Source organism: Pipra filicauda, unplaced genomic scaffold (genome assembly GCF_003945595.2).
Source record: "Pipra filicauda isolate LSUMZ 115617 unplaced genomic scaffold, ASM394559v2 scaffold323_size1005334_pilon, whole genome shotgun sequence".
Taxonomy (NCBI): domain Eukaryota; kingdom Metazoa; phylum Chordata; class Aves; order Passeriformes; family Pipridae; genus Pipra; species Pipra filicauda.
The window spans coordinates 94,422-108,503 of NW_024104447.1; the positions used below are offsets into that span (position 1 = coordinate 94,422).

Consider the following 14,082-nt stretch of genomic DNA (forward strand, 5'->3'; position numbering starts at 1 on the left):
CAAATAAAGGAACTAATGAGGTTTGACATTTGAAATGCAAGCATTACTCGAGAAACGGATCTCTAATTAAATCTCTACCATATTCTAATACTGATCATACATGGAACAACTTGGTGTCTTTATGTGTTCCACATAAAAGTATTTAAGTAGGCAGCAGTGACTAGACATAATTATTCATATAGCAAGAAGAGAAAAAAATCATTGTTAAATTTCAAAAATAGAACTGAATAGCTGGAAAAAAGCCATGGATCCTTCTTCTGACTTGATCATTTGCATGGGAAAGTTTATGGGGAATTAGGTTGCAGTACAGCATTTCTGAATCATCAACATTTTTCCTTGTGCAACATTTACAGAAGATAAAGGGCTTCTGCCAGGATGGAGTTGTATTAGTAAATCACTTTTCCCCATCCTTTCCTCTTTAGCCTAGTGGACAGTCTATCAGTTCCTATTACTAATACAAACTGGCTTTCTACATTTCAATTTCAGGCTGCTCAGTAAGACACATCAACTGCTTTGTCCCTAGGAAGAATAATGAATATATTAATGGTACATCTCAGTTTTTTTCTTACTGGACATGGAAATAGAATCTTTAAATTCTATTAATGACCTTCCCCAAGTGCTCTGCTCACTGCACAGAGTAGCTGCATTACCCACTGCTCCAGTGCAGTCCTAAGCAGTGTGCAGGGCAGGAGAACAAAGTGCCCAGCTGAAGCCCAGGGGGGAAGTCAGGAAGCAGAGTATCCTGATCTGTTCTGGCATTTCTGCAAGCTGTTTAAATGAATTATCCTGACAAAAACCAGGCAAGGGATTAAAGATGAAAAACCACTGTTTTTTTTTGTTCAGAGTTCTAATGACAAAGGACAAGGTATGTTCAAGTTCAAGCAGAGTAAGGCAAAAGACAATCCCTTTTTGTGCCGTGGAGCTGTGGTAACCAGGGCCTCTGCTTTGGGCATTTCTGGGGAATAAGGGACCCAGCCTCCTGCAGTACAGTGTCTTCAAATGCCAGACTGAAGCACCACATCTGATGACTGAGTGGACAGAGCACTTTAGCGGCATAAGACAACATCTACAAGTGCTTGGTCACTCTTCCTTTTCAATTTCTGACAGATGTGGATCCCTTCATCATGTGCAAAGGAACTCCTGTGCAGCATTTCACAGGGAGAGGGCTGAAAAATCCATAGCCTTGAGAGAGACCCGGAAGGCAGTGCTTCGAATCAGCAGGGCACCTCACCTGGATGAAATCTGGGAAGCGTTTCTTACAGGTGGGGCAGGTGAAATAGCCGTCGTTGACATGGATGGCCACGTGGTCTTTGAGCAGATCCAGGCGGTCAAAGGACTCAGGGCAGAAGATGCAGGAGTAGGTTTTCTGGTCCATGTGGAACTTCATGTGGCTCTCGAGGGCACCACTGTTGATGAAGCCCTTGTTGCAGATGTCGCAGGTCAGGGGGCAATTCCCCTCCCGGCCGTGGAAGCGCAGGTGCTGATCCAGCTTGTCCTTCTCCCGGAAGGCCTTCCCACACTGCAGGCATTTGAAGGGCCGGAAGGATTTCCGGATGAACAGGTGCTGCAGAGCTGCATTCTGAAAGAAACATCCCAGATACCTTTAGCTTCTTTAAGGATAGATTCCACATCCAGATATTCTCAGGATTAGATACACCAGATGAGCAGCGAACCTACACTTCAAAAAGTTATGTTGCATCATATTCTGTCTCCATTTCACAGCAGGGGAGGCTGTGACAGGCAGGAGTCAGGGGACATACCTGCAGTTACACCCTGAGTTAGCAGAACACAGTGCAGAGTTTCCTCTCCATCCCTGATTTCTTCTATTTAGCTTATTTTACAGAAAAATGCCATGCTAAAGACAAGTTCTCTCTGCAGTACAGACCTGGGCCTGAGAAAAGCTGCAATTCCCACTGGTTTTAGGGGATCAGGTCACAAGTTCAGCCACCATAAAAAAGGATGGTGAGCCAGCGCCCTGTTTCCCTCAGGAGCAGGGCTTATGAAATTCCACTGCCCTTTACATCACCTTCTCACCAAAGATCACCACAGAGACGTGCAGCTGGGGTTTAGCATTGCCTGGAAAACTTCTGCTGGAGCATATATTCAAGAGGTGCTACTGTAAGCCTTTCTGTTGTTATGAAAAAGAAGAATAGCGTTTCAAAACATGACAGCAGGGGCAGAATGGCAGGTTTAGGAGCAGCAGGTAACAACTTGTGAGCAGTTCTCCACTCCTACTGTGCACAACATCTCTTCTCAGCCCCTATTTTGTTTTGGTGTGTTTTCCTTCACTCTACCTTTTCTGTGACATTTCCTGATTATTCTCTCTTCCCCTTCTCCCTTTCAGATAAATGTTATAGAGCCATCCCAGTCCTGATCCAGCAGTGTCTGCTGGAGGAACAGATGCTGCTGTACATGTTGCCTGTAGAAAGAGGGAAGTGTGTCCTGCATCTGCATTTCAATACTGGATTAAAATTTCATGTTGGATAATTGGAAAGCTGGAATTAGGTGCTACCTCTGCATGTATAAAATCTCACAGCACACAGCACTCAAAGTACAGTGCAATGCTCTAAGCATTAAGTCTAAGCATTATCTTCTCTTCTCCAAATTAAGATCCATAAATGGTCATTTATCGATGTCTTCTCTTTTCACATGTTACACACAGAAGCCAGAGAAATAACCTGGAGGGCATGGTAAGATGGGATATTAGGAAGGAATTCTTGGCTAGGAGGGTGGGGAGGCCCTGGCACAGGTTGCCCAGAGAAGCTGAGGCTGCCCCATCCCTGGAAGTGTCCAAGGCCAGGTTGGACGGGGCTTGGAGCCACCTGGGCTAGTGGAAGGTGTCCCTGCCCGTGGCAGGGGATGGAACAAGATGAGCTTTAAGGTCTCTTTCAACCCAAACCATTCCATGATTCTAAATAGCACTAGACACTGCTGATACCCCTGCTCACACATGTTCCATATGACCCACTTTTCCCTGAGCTACATTTGAGACTTCTGAAAAAAGATTCCCCTGGTTTCCTCTCTCCTTTCCTTGTGGGAATGTGACAGCTGACACAGCTGACATTTGCTGTGTCCCTTAAGTGCCTGCCAACAGCTGACATTGAATAAGTGAAGTTAGGAGCTCTTCTGCTGCAATGAGGGAACAGCTTGGGAATACTGTGAAATGCTGTGTTAAGGATTAAATTTGTGAGCCTGAAAGGTCTTTTTCACCATCTGAACTGCAGAGGTAAACCTAGACTTCCATTCCAGGAAAGGAACGGGAGAGTTACTCAAAAACCTAACAGTTTCATACAGGAGCTCCAAATGAACTGTCATCATCTCCATTCTCCATTTTACAAGTGAGACAATGGGAAATACAGAGATCTGCTGTAAGTCACCCCAGGAACTGGAAACACAGACATGTGCTGTGTAAAAACTAATACGCTGTATGGAGTCACGAGTACATAAGTTCCCCTGAACCACAGGGATATGCTAATAAAACACATATAGTTGAAGAAATGCACTTCAAGTCCTGAACTGGCACTATTAATTTGCTATTTGATCACTGGTACCTTACCCAGGAGCTGAGTGGGAAGACAGCAGGATAACTGTGTTCAGTCTCACTGCTATCCAAGGGCTACAGAAGGGTGAATTGTTTTACTGCTCTTTGGCTAGATAAGCTATCAACTATAAAAACAGAAAAAGAGAACTAAGTGTTGTCTCATTAACTCATAATATTAATCCAGCACAAACAACTGTGTAAACAAATCCTCCAAAACTTTAAGATGGATATTACAGCTCTTCACCCAAGCAGTTTACTCCTATAATATCCACCTTAAATTTATAATTAATTGGCATGAAAAGAACTAGAGTTCTGCAAAATAGTTTTTCAGGTAACACTTATTTCTGGACAGTGGTTGCTTCAAGAAGAACAAATGTGACAATTTACAGTGTGGGGTCAGTCAGGAAACACTAAACAGGAGCTGGACAAAACAACAATGGAAGGTGATGTTGGTATGTCCCATTGGATTAGATACAGCAAAAACCCAGTGAAGCAAAAACCCAAACCTACCTGCAGCTCCAGCTGAACAGGCAGCATTGAGGGAGAGAAAAATACTTATGTTATGCAATGGACTTGAAAACAGAAGCCTTGACTTCTGCAGGTCACTACAAGGGCCAGCTCTTCTAACTGGAGTTTACTCCTTTGAGGTTTTTGCCTCAGGAAACACTAAACAGACCTTTGAGGTTTACTCTGTAGTTAGTAACTGCCCAAGGGAGTTAAAGGGCAAAGATAATCTTGAAGGTGTTTTGTGACCTTTCCTGTTCTCCAGGGCTGATTAACAATGATGCAGTGCATGGCAGAGCCACCGTGAGAATGAAATGCTTTCAGCAGAAGGGAATAATTAGGGCAGGATGACAATAGGGCAGGGATTAGAAGAGTGAAAAAGTTAAGGGACTTTTTCTAACCTCATCTTACTGGCTGCACTCCCTGTTACACAACTGGTTGCATTTCTTTCAGCACGAAGGAAGTGACTGTGCTTTCCAAATCATATCTCTATCCCTGCCAGGTTCTGGCATCAGCACATAGACACTTTAGATACTGCCCACAACTGAATTAAAAACAAACATTCATTTTGGCTGCGCACCACTATGTTCCTCTAATGTGTTACAAGAGTATCTCGAAGGGTGGGTGTATCTCTTTGCAATGCTGGGGACACAACTGCCATAGTTAAGGTCTGATCTTCAAGGAAACTCCACAGGCTATAAAGCAGAGGCTGAAAAATTAACTGATCCTATCAGGACTTGAATCCTGGGGCACCACAGATAACTGCTTCCAGCTAGAATGAAAACACTTTGCCTTACACCTTAGAAAAGCTGAAGCAATTCCCAAAGAATGATTGTTTTTGATAATTAAATCCTATATGAGTAATAAAGAAGTAGAGCTACACAAGTCTCTGGATTATAGCAGTCAGGACTTTCTACCTTTTCTTTGGAAGTGAATGATGTATACTACACATCTAAAATCCAAATGTTTGCTTGCTTATATTATTAAGTACACATTAGTATAAGCAGGTGCTGTGAATAGCTGAGCTGACTGAGTGTTCAGAGGGTGATTTTTCAGTGCTTAGAAAATAATACTTGCTGGTTTAGCCTTAACTCAGTGCTCATTGCTCACAGTCTGATGCAATATGGAAGGGTCTGTGCAACCATCCGTTTGCCATTCTGCCAGTGCTTCTGGCTTGAAACACCTCCAGAACTCTGCTGAACACGAGCTGTCAGATGCATGGGAAGTTAGGAAGATTTGAGGGACAAACGTGTCACTAAACCACCACTGCACCCTCTTAGCTGTCATCTGTGATGAATTTCCAAGCTAAGTCACAAGACAAGTAACTTCAGAATTTTTGTACCTTTCTTCCCATATTCACTATTTCAGAAGATTCGAAGTTCGTATCTTGGGTTCCAAAGTTCAGGGAAACGGCCAAGACTTTCTCTTCTTACTGAGGAAGCTGTAGCACACTGTATGCAGTCCATTCCCCATGCTCTTTACTGACAAAAACTCAGCATCTCTCTTTGTACTCTGTTCTCTTCCCTTCAATACATTCAGTAAAAATCTCTCAAGATTTTAATCTATGAAAATGAAATTACTGGTAGAACCTTGTCACTCGGAGACTGCAAGCATTTTAGATGGTTAAAAACTGTTCAGTCTTAATGTGCCCAAGCCAAATCCTTCCTTCAAGATGTGCATTTCTGGGGTAACACCACCACTGGCCTTACACGTGTATTGCTATAAAGTGCAAGCAAAATTTGTCTCAACATCTTCCTACACAGAACAACTCAACTATTTCCTAATCCTTTCTCATCCCCTAAAAATGAACTCTTACCCCCATTGCAGCTGTTCCTTTCTTTAATCCAAATTTTATACACGGAAGAAAAAGGAAAAGATTTTAAGCTAAATAAACCCATCTCCCAGTTACACAACTTCAAGGATTATTTGCTCGAATCATTTCCCTCCCACACATAGTAGAGAAAAAAACAGCTCACCCAGCTGACACAGAGCTCAGGCTCAAAGCGTTTGCTGTTGGTACACAAAGCTCTTAGCTCAGGTTTTGATCTCAAAAGCACGTTTTTCTACCCCAAAAAAGAATTTTAATAACTAAATATCACCATTTAAGTGGATCTAAACTGTAGTTGTGGTTCCTCTTTGACAACTTTGCAGTAGCATTCTGAGAGACACAGATTGTGCTGTGAGTAAGTCATTAGTCTGTGCCACAGCACCACAATTCCACCGGCTGTTTGCAGCCACCCTGCTCGCCAGCTCAGTAGTTCCCTGAGAGAATTACTGTGCTGCAATTCAATCAGCTCCAACTGCTGACCAGTTCTCACTAACACTTGAGATATTGGTTCTTAACGTGAGACTTGCCTTCCTCAGTGCTAAGAAACCTGCTAGGAATGAGATGCTTTAGATTTGGAGGCGGATAGACAGTGAGAGGCAGAGCAGCTGCTCCTGGCAGGTGGGTCTGGCATTCCCTGGTTTACAGTGGATGGAGGGGGGGGGCGGGCTGTGCTCTGCCATCCTTCAGTGCTTACCCTGATGCGCTTGGCTCTCCTCATGTCATCTGCTGTCATGGTGCTCTGCGTGGGCCCCGTGCTGCCCTCGTGCTGCGGCTGCACCTGGAGCGCGGGGGGTTCCTGCTGCTCCAGGGCCGGCTGCGGCTCCGGCAGCACCGGAGTCTGCTCCTGCTGCTCCAGCCCGTTCAGGGCGGCTTGTCCGGCCTCATCAAACTGCCCCTTGCTGGAAAAATGCAGCAAGTCCTGAAACCGCAAATCATACAACTGGTGATTATTCCCCCCACCCACTGAGAAACGCTTTGACAACACTCAGCAGACAACAGGATTTCTACATTTTTCATCACAAGCTATGAACAAAACATGTATACCCCAACTCCTACAGTTCTCCTGCCATGTCCACTGATGCTTTCCCACATCACCTTCACCTACAGCAACATTGCTCAGAGCCAGGGAAGCAGCGCTGCAGGTGGGTGACTCTGCTGACCAGCCACAGAAAATCAACATTATCCAATCTTCTGCACTGAGGGCTATTTCTGCTTTAACCAAAGATGATGTTGGGAGAAATCTTACAACCAAAGTGACTAGTGCAGACCAGGGAAAGGAGAGGATTCCTGTCTCGTTGAAACTGTTCGCACTTTGAAGCATTATTGTGTGTCGTTAGTAGTGTCTTCTTTCTAACAAACTCTCTGGAGTGCTAGAGAGTGACAAACGAGGTGATTACACTGTGCACTGTGTTTTTCTATCCAGTTTCCAGCTCTGCACACTCTTGTCCCCCCAGCTGCACACATCACTAACACTTATCACACAAAGCTGTTTTCCTCCTTTTTTGAATTACCATAAAAAGGGAGGGTGTTGTGAGTGGGAAGCACATGCCAAAAATCTACATTCTTTCCCTGTAAGATCCAGTAACTTCTCTGGCATGGAATTCTTCTGTATTACATGAAAAAAATCACACATAGATCCTTATTTGACACCACTTAATGCAACTAAGGAAACTTAGAAGCACAAGCTAGGAAGCAGAGCACCAGAATTATGTCAGCTCAAGGCTGGTGCTGTCAAAGCACAAAAGTGGGTGTGGGAGAAGAAAACCAGGGTGCCAGGAGGAGTGAGACCCTTACAAACCAGGACTGCTCACCAGAGAGACACTTGGTAGAACAATACACCAGCCAAGTGTCCAGCCCAGGTTTAGGTGACAAGTTTCCACCCTGACTGACATTAGACTGTGCTCACATCCTGACTCTCAGGTTCTCAGGCAGAAGTTGTGCCTGGTCTTTAGGGAAGTGGGCAGACCTCCAAAGGCTTAGGACATCACTGTGGCCCTGCTCCACTGCAAAGACACTCCAGGCCTGGCCACACTCCAAGCTGGTAGGACATGAGCCACCTCCAGTCCAGAGGCCACTCACACCCATTAACGTGGGATTGTGCCCAGCAAGCCCTGTCTCCCCAGAGTGAAGGGTTTGGGAGCAGCAGTATGTGTATTTGTCTAAAGAGGGCTGGTAGGTGTCACGTCAGCCTGCGGAGAGGGTCAGCCTGCACTTAATGCAGCATTTAGGGCACTGCAGCAGGAATCCATAGGCAGAGAACACGTTCCTCCCTCTGAGTCAGCACAGAGCCATGACCCAGTGAGATGCCAGAGGAAAACTACCACTCCAGATATCAGCTTTCAGCTAAATCATAAAACAGAGCACTGATCCCTTTTGACACCACTCAGAAAAGGACTTAGTGGTAACCTAAGCATGGGCAGCATCAGAGAATTTAGCATTTTACTTGAATGCATCGTATTGGGTCCCTACAGAATATAACCAACAGCCACAAGCAAAAGAACATTTTGCAATAAGCCTGCCTACAGGAGGCCCTTTGGTTAATATTAAAACATCACAGAGAACCATAGCTCAAACTGATTTAATTCCACCAGCAGCAGTTATAAGAGCAGGCTGATCTCACATTCCAGAAAGGACAAATAGGAACCTAAATTCCCATTACAGTTTTACTGTCTAAATTACTTCTGTGATGCTGCTAAAGTGTTGCAATAACCCACCTCACTGCTAAGTGTTCTGGGATGAAACTTGCTGTAGAAATGCAAGTGATTTTACAGTGGAAGGGAAGTGGTGTGCTCTCCTGCAGAGAATCGCAGTTAGAAAACAAGAATTACTCAGGTTTAAGTACAAAGCACACCCTCAGTTTGCACTAATGCCCCAAATTCTTTTTTTAGTCAAGAGTTTACATCCCACAGGATATTTTTTTCCTCCTTTCCATCTCCAAAAATATACCTGTGTCCCTTCTTCACACTTTTCCCCATTTTCACTGGTTACTTCCATGCGCATGAACTTGGGAGGGCGCCCGGGGCGTCTGCCTGGTCCAAACCTCCTCTTCCCTCGCCCACGACCTCGGCCTCTGGCTCTGCAGAACACACAGTGCCACAGGTTAGAGACAAAAAAGAGATGGATTTGGATTCTCTACTGATTTTATGCATTCTTTCTCAGCATCACTGTTCACCCACTCGACTCTGCAACAATGGTCTCCAGTAAATAATAAAACCTGAAGAAATTCTGGCAGCAGAAACAATATTTTCTGGCTGATATCTATTTATTCTGTGCTTTATAAGAAACCAAAGTCCAGAAGACATTAAATTTATTTCAGTAATCATGGGACTGAGAGGACCACTGGCTTCTAGCAAGTCCTCTGCCATGGCAACTCTCCCACTTCCAACACCCCAGCATACAATGTGTTGGAAGCATTTTCAGCAACATGGAACAAGTGCACAAGGAAACCAATTTAAAACCTAGAGCCACAACATCCCTCCCCAGAAAGCACTTAGCCATTGATGTCAGGTCCTAATTAGAAGGGAACAATTTTGTGACAAAAAAGCAAAACAAAGTGAGAGCCACTCACTACATTTCAGGGAAAAAAAGGCACCAATGCTCTGTGATGGATGTTTGTAGATTCAGTTTTTAATAGGATCAACTGTCTTGCCAGTCCAACAAGGAGCCAAGGCACTAGAAGCCTTGTCCTCAAAGTTCTGTATCTCCATTCATCTGAGAAATATCAGTATTTCAATATTGCGGTATTGAAATACTACAATTTTTTAAGTCAATGGCAAAAAAACCCCAAAAGCCAGATAAGAAAAAAAAATCCCACTGGTTTCAATAGAGTATTTATTTCTTTCAAGCTACTTCTTTCACAAATTCTCTTAACCGGTCAGATTCTGGTGCCACCTTCTTTCCTTCTGGTGCCGAGCTGTTCTCTCTTGAGTTGGTCCCTAAGATCTGTAGGGCAAAGCCCCTTTTCTGCAAGTTTGGGAAAGTACCACAGTGATACGCAACAAAGCCAAAGCTGTCAGTACCTGCTGAAGAAGTCCAGCTTCTCGTCGTGGGAGTTGAGGTGCTGCTGGAGCTGCTCCGAGCTCATGAAACGCCGATTGCACTCGTAACAGGGCCAGTTCTTCTCCTGCTCCCTGAGAACTGTGTTCAATTTGAAATGTCAGTAACAGCATTTCAGCCTCACCAATTAAACACCTCATCTTTTTCCCCAAGCCTCTGTGGGCCATATCTCTCCCCTGAAAGTTGGACAGGCTGCAGAATACCCAGCACTGCTCCATTTGGCTTTGCTTTTATCCCCTCTGCAGTGTGCCATGACCACAGCCCATCACAGAGAGACAAAAATGTCCTTGGACAATTCATATGAACTATCAAATGCTTAAAATTCAGGGTGATTCTGAAATTCACCCTGTATGGAAGAGCACAGGATGGTGTCTCTGGCACAAATTAGGGGAGATCAGTCTAAAGCAGCTGCACATCAATTTATGATGCAGACACAACATTACACCTTGAGTACAGAAACACACCTCTCCCAGCAGCAACCTAATGCTTTCCAGAAACTGAGGCAAAAGGTTAAATTATTGTAATATTAGCATGAGAAGAGTTAGTGGATGTAAGTTCCAATAACCCAATCTAGATCTGGTTTAACTTTTCCCAACCTAGCAGAAATCTGGGAGCACTATACAGGCCATATGCTCTAGAATAAGAAGTGCAACACCCAATGACCATCACGCAGAGAACAGAAGAGCCCAAGTTACCCTTCCTTTCCTCCTCAGTTATGTCATGGATCTTCTGGTTCACAAACTCAGCATAAGAGGCAGCATACCACACCTGCAGCAGGAATAAAGGGAACAGAGCACTTAAAACCAGAACTAAAGGGAATTCATTTGAAAATGGGTTTTAAGCAACACATTTATTTCACCAGCCTCGACCACTCACTTACTGCTCCTTTCATACTCAATAGTAAAGCCTGGTGAGATCAATATGCTCCCGCTGAGGAATAGAAGAGCTTTGCTCAGAAAGCATTTCCATTTAATTTTAAGGTCTAACCTCCCAATATGAATGTTAATGTGGCACAAGACTACCAGTAGGTCTAAAGGAAATAAGATTAATTTCTTTAAACCCAACCGTGTAACAGCAGAGTCCTGTTAGTTGTGGTACCAAGAGGAATGGAAAAACTTTTAACTGGGGGGATTTCACATTTCTTTCCTGCTCTCTTTACATAGACAGTAGGCAGCACCATCCACAGAGACTCATTTAAAATGTTTCTCAGCTTCCAAAGGATTACAGCAATATAGTCCTGCTTCACAAAAAAAAGATCTGCCAGGCGGCAGCATGATGGACCCACTTTTGTTATAGGAGGGATTTAGGAAGCCTTAGAACCACAGGAGGCAGGAAGACAAAGTTTATTAAAGCCTGAAAGCAGATGCTCACATCTAGCTGAGAATTCTTGCATCCTTGCATCATTCCATCTGTTTGATTAAAAAAGGACAGTTTTAGAAGATAATTTCTCAGAGAAGGCATGAACAGATTTTCAGCATGAAAAATCCAGGCAGGTTTTAACTTGCACTGGGCCACAGGCATTTCCACAGTAGTGGTGGGTGGCATTTCAAGGTGTGTGTTACTCTGTAGGAATCTCACTGGCTGGGCAAAAAGGAAAGCCTGGAGCTCCTGGAATACTCACCTGACACGTAATACAGAACTTCCCAGCTTTAACTGGCTGATCCTCACAGTCCAATCTCTGGACAAAATTCGTATGAATCCTCTACATCCACTTGGAGAGGAAACCCCATTACTGAGCTCAGGCAATTGGCTTTCAATTAGCAAACCAATTTTACCCCAAAAGATACTGCTAACACATAGAGTAAGAAAAATTATGCTTCTACAGGCAGGTCCATACAGATTTAGAGTCTGATTTCAAATTGCTTTAAAAACTGCTGAGAAAACGATGTTTGGATACACTTACAATGGATTAATAAGATTTCTAGTGATTCAGCTTCAGAGATTCCTACTCTTAGAGTGTATAAACAGTCTTTAGCCCTGGTTCAGTGGGTGTGCTTAAAACAATTGTTCTTCCAGATAAACTGTTGACATCTACGCGCCAGAAGAGATTTGAAGAACAACAAACAATTTCCTGATATCAAAATTTTTTAGTTTCCCCCAGTGCTCCAATAGATGTTGAAACTGAAGGCCATCTCAGTCAGCCTTGCTGCTTTGAGCTCAAAGTAATGAATACATTTTGAGAGGGAACAAAACCTAACTCACAGGGAAGTCACAATATTCTTTATAATTTCCCACATGCAAAGTTTCAAAAGTTCCAGGAAAGCCAGGTAAAGGGAGAGACCATATTCACTTAAGGCATCAAAAAACAAGTCAAGGGCACACAGGACTAACTCGAAGGGGCATTCAGAACTAAAAAGAGTAAGATTGCTGCAATAAAAATTAGACTGCAGCAGCGAAATATATGCAGTGTAAAGCATGACAGTGAGAGACAAATAATTTACATAGTTTTATTGAACTTCCTGATTTTCTACCTGAGTCAAAGCTTATTAAAATTCCTAAGTTGGTGGCCAACTACTTACTGACTTTAGTGGCATTTGACTCAGACCATCAGAGAAAAAAAAGCCCTAAAACTATTTAGAGCAATATTTTCTGGCACTTGGACATGCAATTATTAGGCAGCAACTCTTAAGAGATTATTTAATCAGTAGAAAACAAGAACCCTGAGACATGAGCAATGTCATACCTTGAGTTCCTGCTTGGGCTCCACGTTTTTGATGGTGGTGTAGTAGATGTGGTGGCCATACTGATAAGCCACCAGGTTCTGCTCCAGGTGGTTCTGGGCTGGACGCACAAACATCATCCAGTTACACAGAGCCTCACTGGAAAGTTCAAACCACAGGTCCTCTTGCAAGTCTCTGTCTTTTCTGTCACCCTTATCAAGAGAAACCTGTAGTAAAATCCAATTACATGTGACTGTAATTAACTGCCTGGTTCAAAAGAATTTGAGTTACTAACAACTGTGCCCATGCAACTGTTACATTAGGGGAGCAATGAAGGCATAGCTCATTTTTTCTCTTTACTAACAGGGATCCTGAAACAGGCAGAGAAGTACTTAAAAATGGGCAGAGATTTAAGCAGGGAGACATGATGGACCCTTCCAAGAGTTTCAAGGACAAGAATCATTCATTAAAAGGGTCAGGCACAGTATGTCCCTGTGGCTATAAATGAGCTGTAGCTTTAGTAAGATACGGAAACATCAGTCAGATGTTTCTTACTGGCAGACCCACTTCTCCTTTCATTTCTTGACTCGTAACATTGCCTCAAGCTGGAAGCAGCACTTCTTTAGCTGAACTTCTCTTGGTTGCTGAATCTGCCTATAGTCACAACTTGCTTGTCAGACACTACCCATCAGAGTACTCCTAAACTGTGGGCCTGAACTCCAGTAAATAAAGGACCAATTTCTATAATGAAACCAGTAAATGAATAGATAAAAGTCAGTCAAATCCATTTTACCCTACATCAAGGACTTGGTATAAGAAAGGGGAGAAAAATCTCTCCCCTCCATCTTACGGGGAAGAGAAAGGAAAGGGACGAAAAGTATTTTGAACTGAAGTTACAGCATGACAAAAGAATGGCTGCAAAATATTCTCAGATGGGGCTTGTAGCAGTGAATCTGATGAGAAACTTGTTTAAACATGCTTCAAAATGGCTTTTTGTAGTCTCTTTGCTAACTCATGCTTTCTTCTTCCCAACACCCCCCACAACAAGTGTATCCCATGCAGGAATGTCCTGGGAAGATGTCCTAAGGTGTTTCATTGGGCCTTGTTAACCCCTTCCTGTGATTGGGTGTTCCTGTAAGCCCCTTGAGACTTCTACATGGTTACTTTGTGAATCCTCCTAAACCCTATAAATGTAACATCCCCAACAATAAAGGCTCTCTTGCCTCCTCTCCAGCCGGTGTGCTGTCTCTGTGCCTGCCATGGGACCACGTGGGTGCTGGGGGGAGGGGAGGGCACCTCTCCCCTCCAGGCTCGGGGCCTGAGAAAACCCTAGTGCTGGAGTTCCCTTTCCCCGTCCCTCAAGACGTGGGAATGGTTCTTCAGATGGAGATGGAACTAGAACTGGGCTCCCCCACATCGTGGGTGGGGAAAGGGATCCAGAGGGGCTGCTGTTTTTATGTCCAGATGCTGCTTCAGCTCATGGAGTGACTCAC

General features: G+C 43.9%; 1 protein-coding gene across 5 annotated transcripts in view; it reads right to left on the reverse strand.

Moving 5' to 3' along the window:
- Positions 1–14,082, reverse strand: part of PRDM10 (PR/SET domain 10) — a 43,323-nt gene that overhangs the window by 10,732 nt on the left and 18,509 nt on the right. For 3 of the 5 annotated variants that reach the window (XM_027740517.2, XM_027740518.2, XM_027740512.2), the window contains 7 exons: positions 12,613–12,816; positions 10,625–10,697; positions 9,893–10,010; positions 8,820–8,949; positions 6,568–6,792; positions 4,052–4,063; positions 1,232–1,579 (listed from right to left, as the gene is read on the reverse strand). In XM_027740517.2, the coding sequence (XP_027596318.1) occupies positions 1,232–1,579; positions 4,052–4,063; positions 6,568–6,792; positions 8,820–8,949; positions 9,893–10,010; positions 10,625–10,697; positions 12,613–12,816 (1,110 nt within the window). The remainder of the gene's footprint in view (positions 1–1,231; positions 1,580–4,051; positions 4,064–6,567; positions 6,793–8,819; positions 8,950–9,892; positions 10,011–10,624; positions 10,698–12,612; positions 12,817–14,082) is intronic. The other 2 variants (XM_039383748.1, XM_039383747.1) reach the window with 1 other exon arrangement.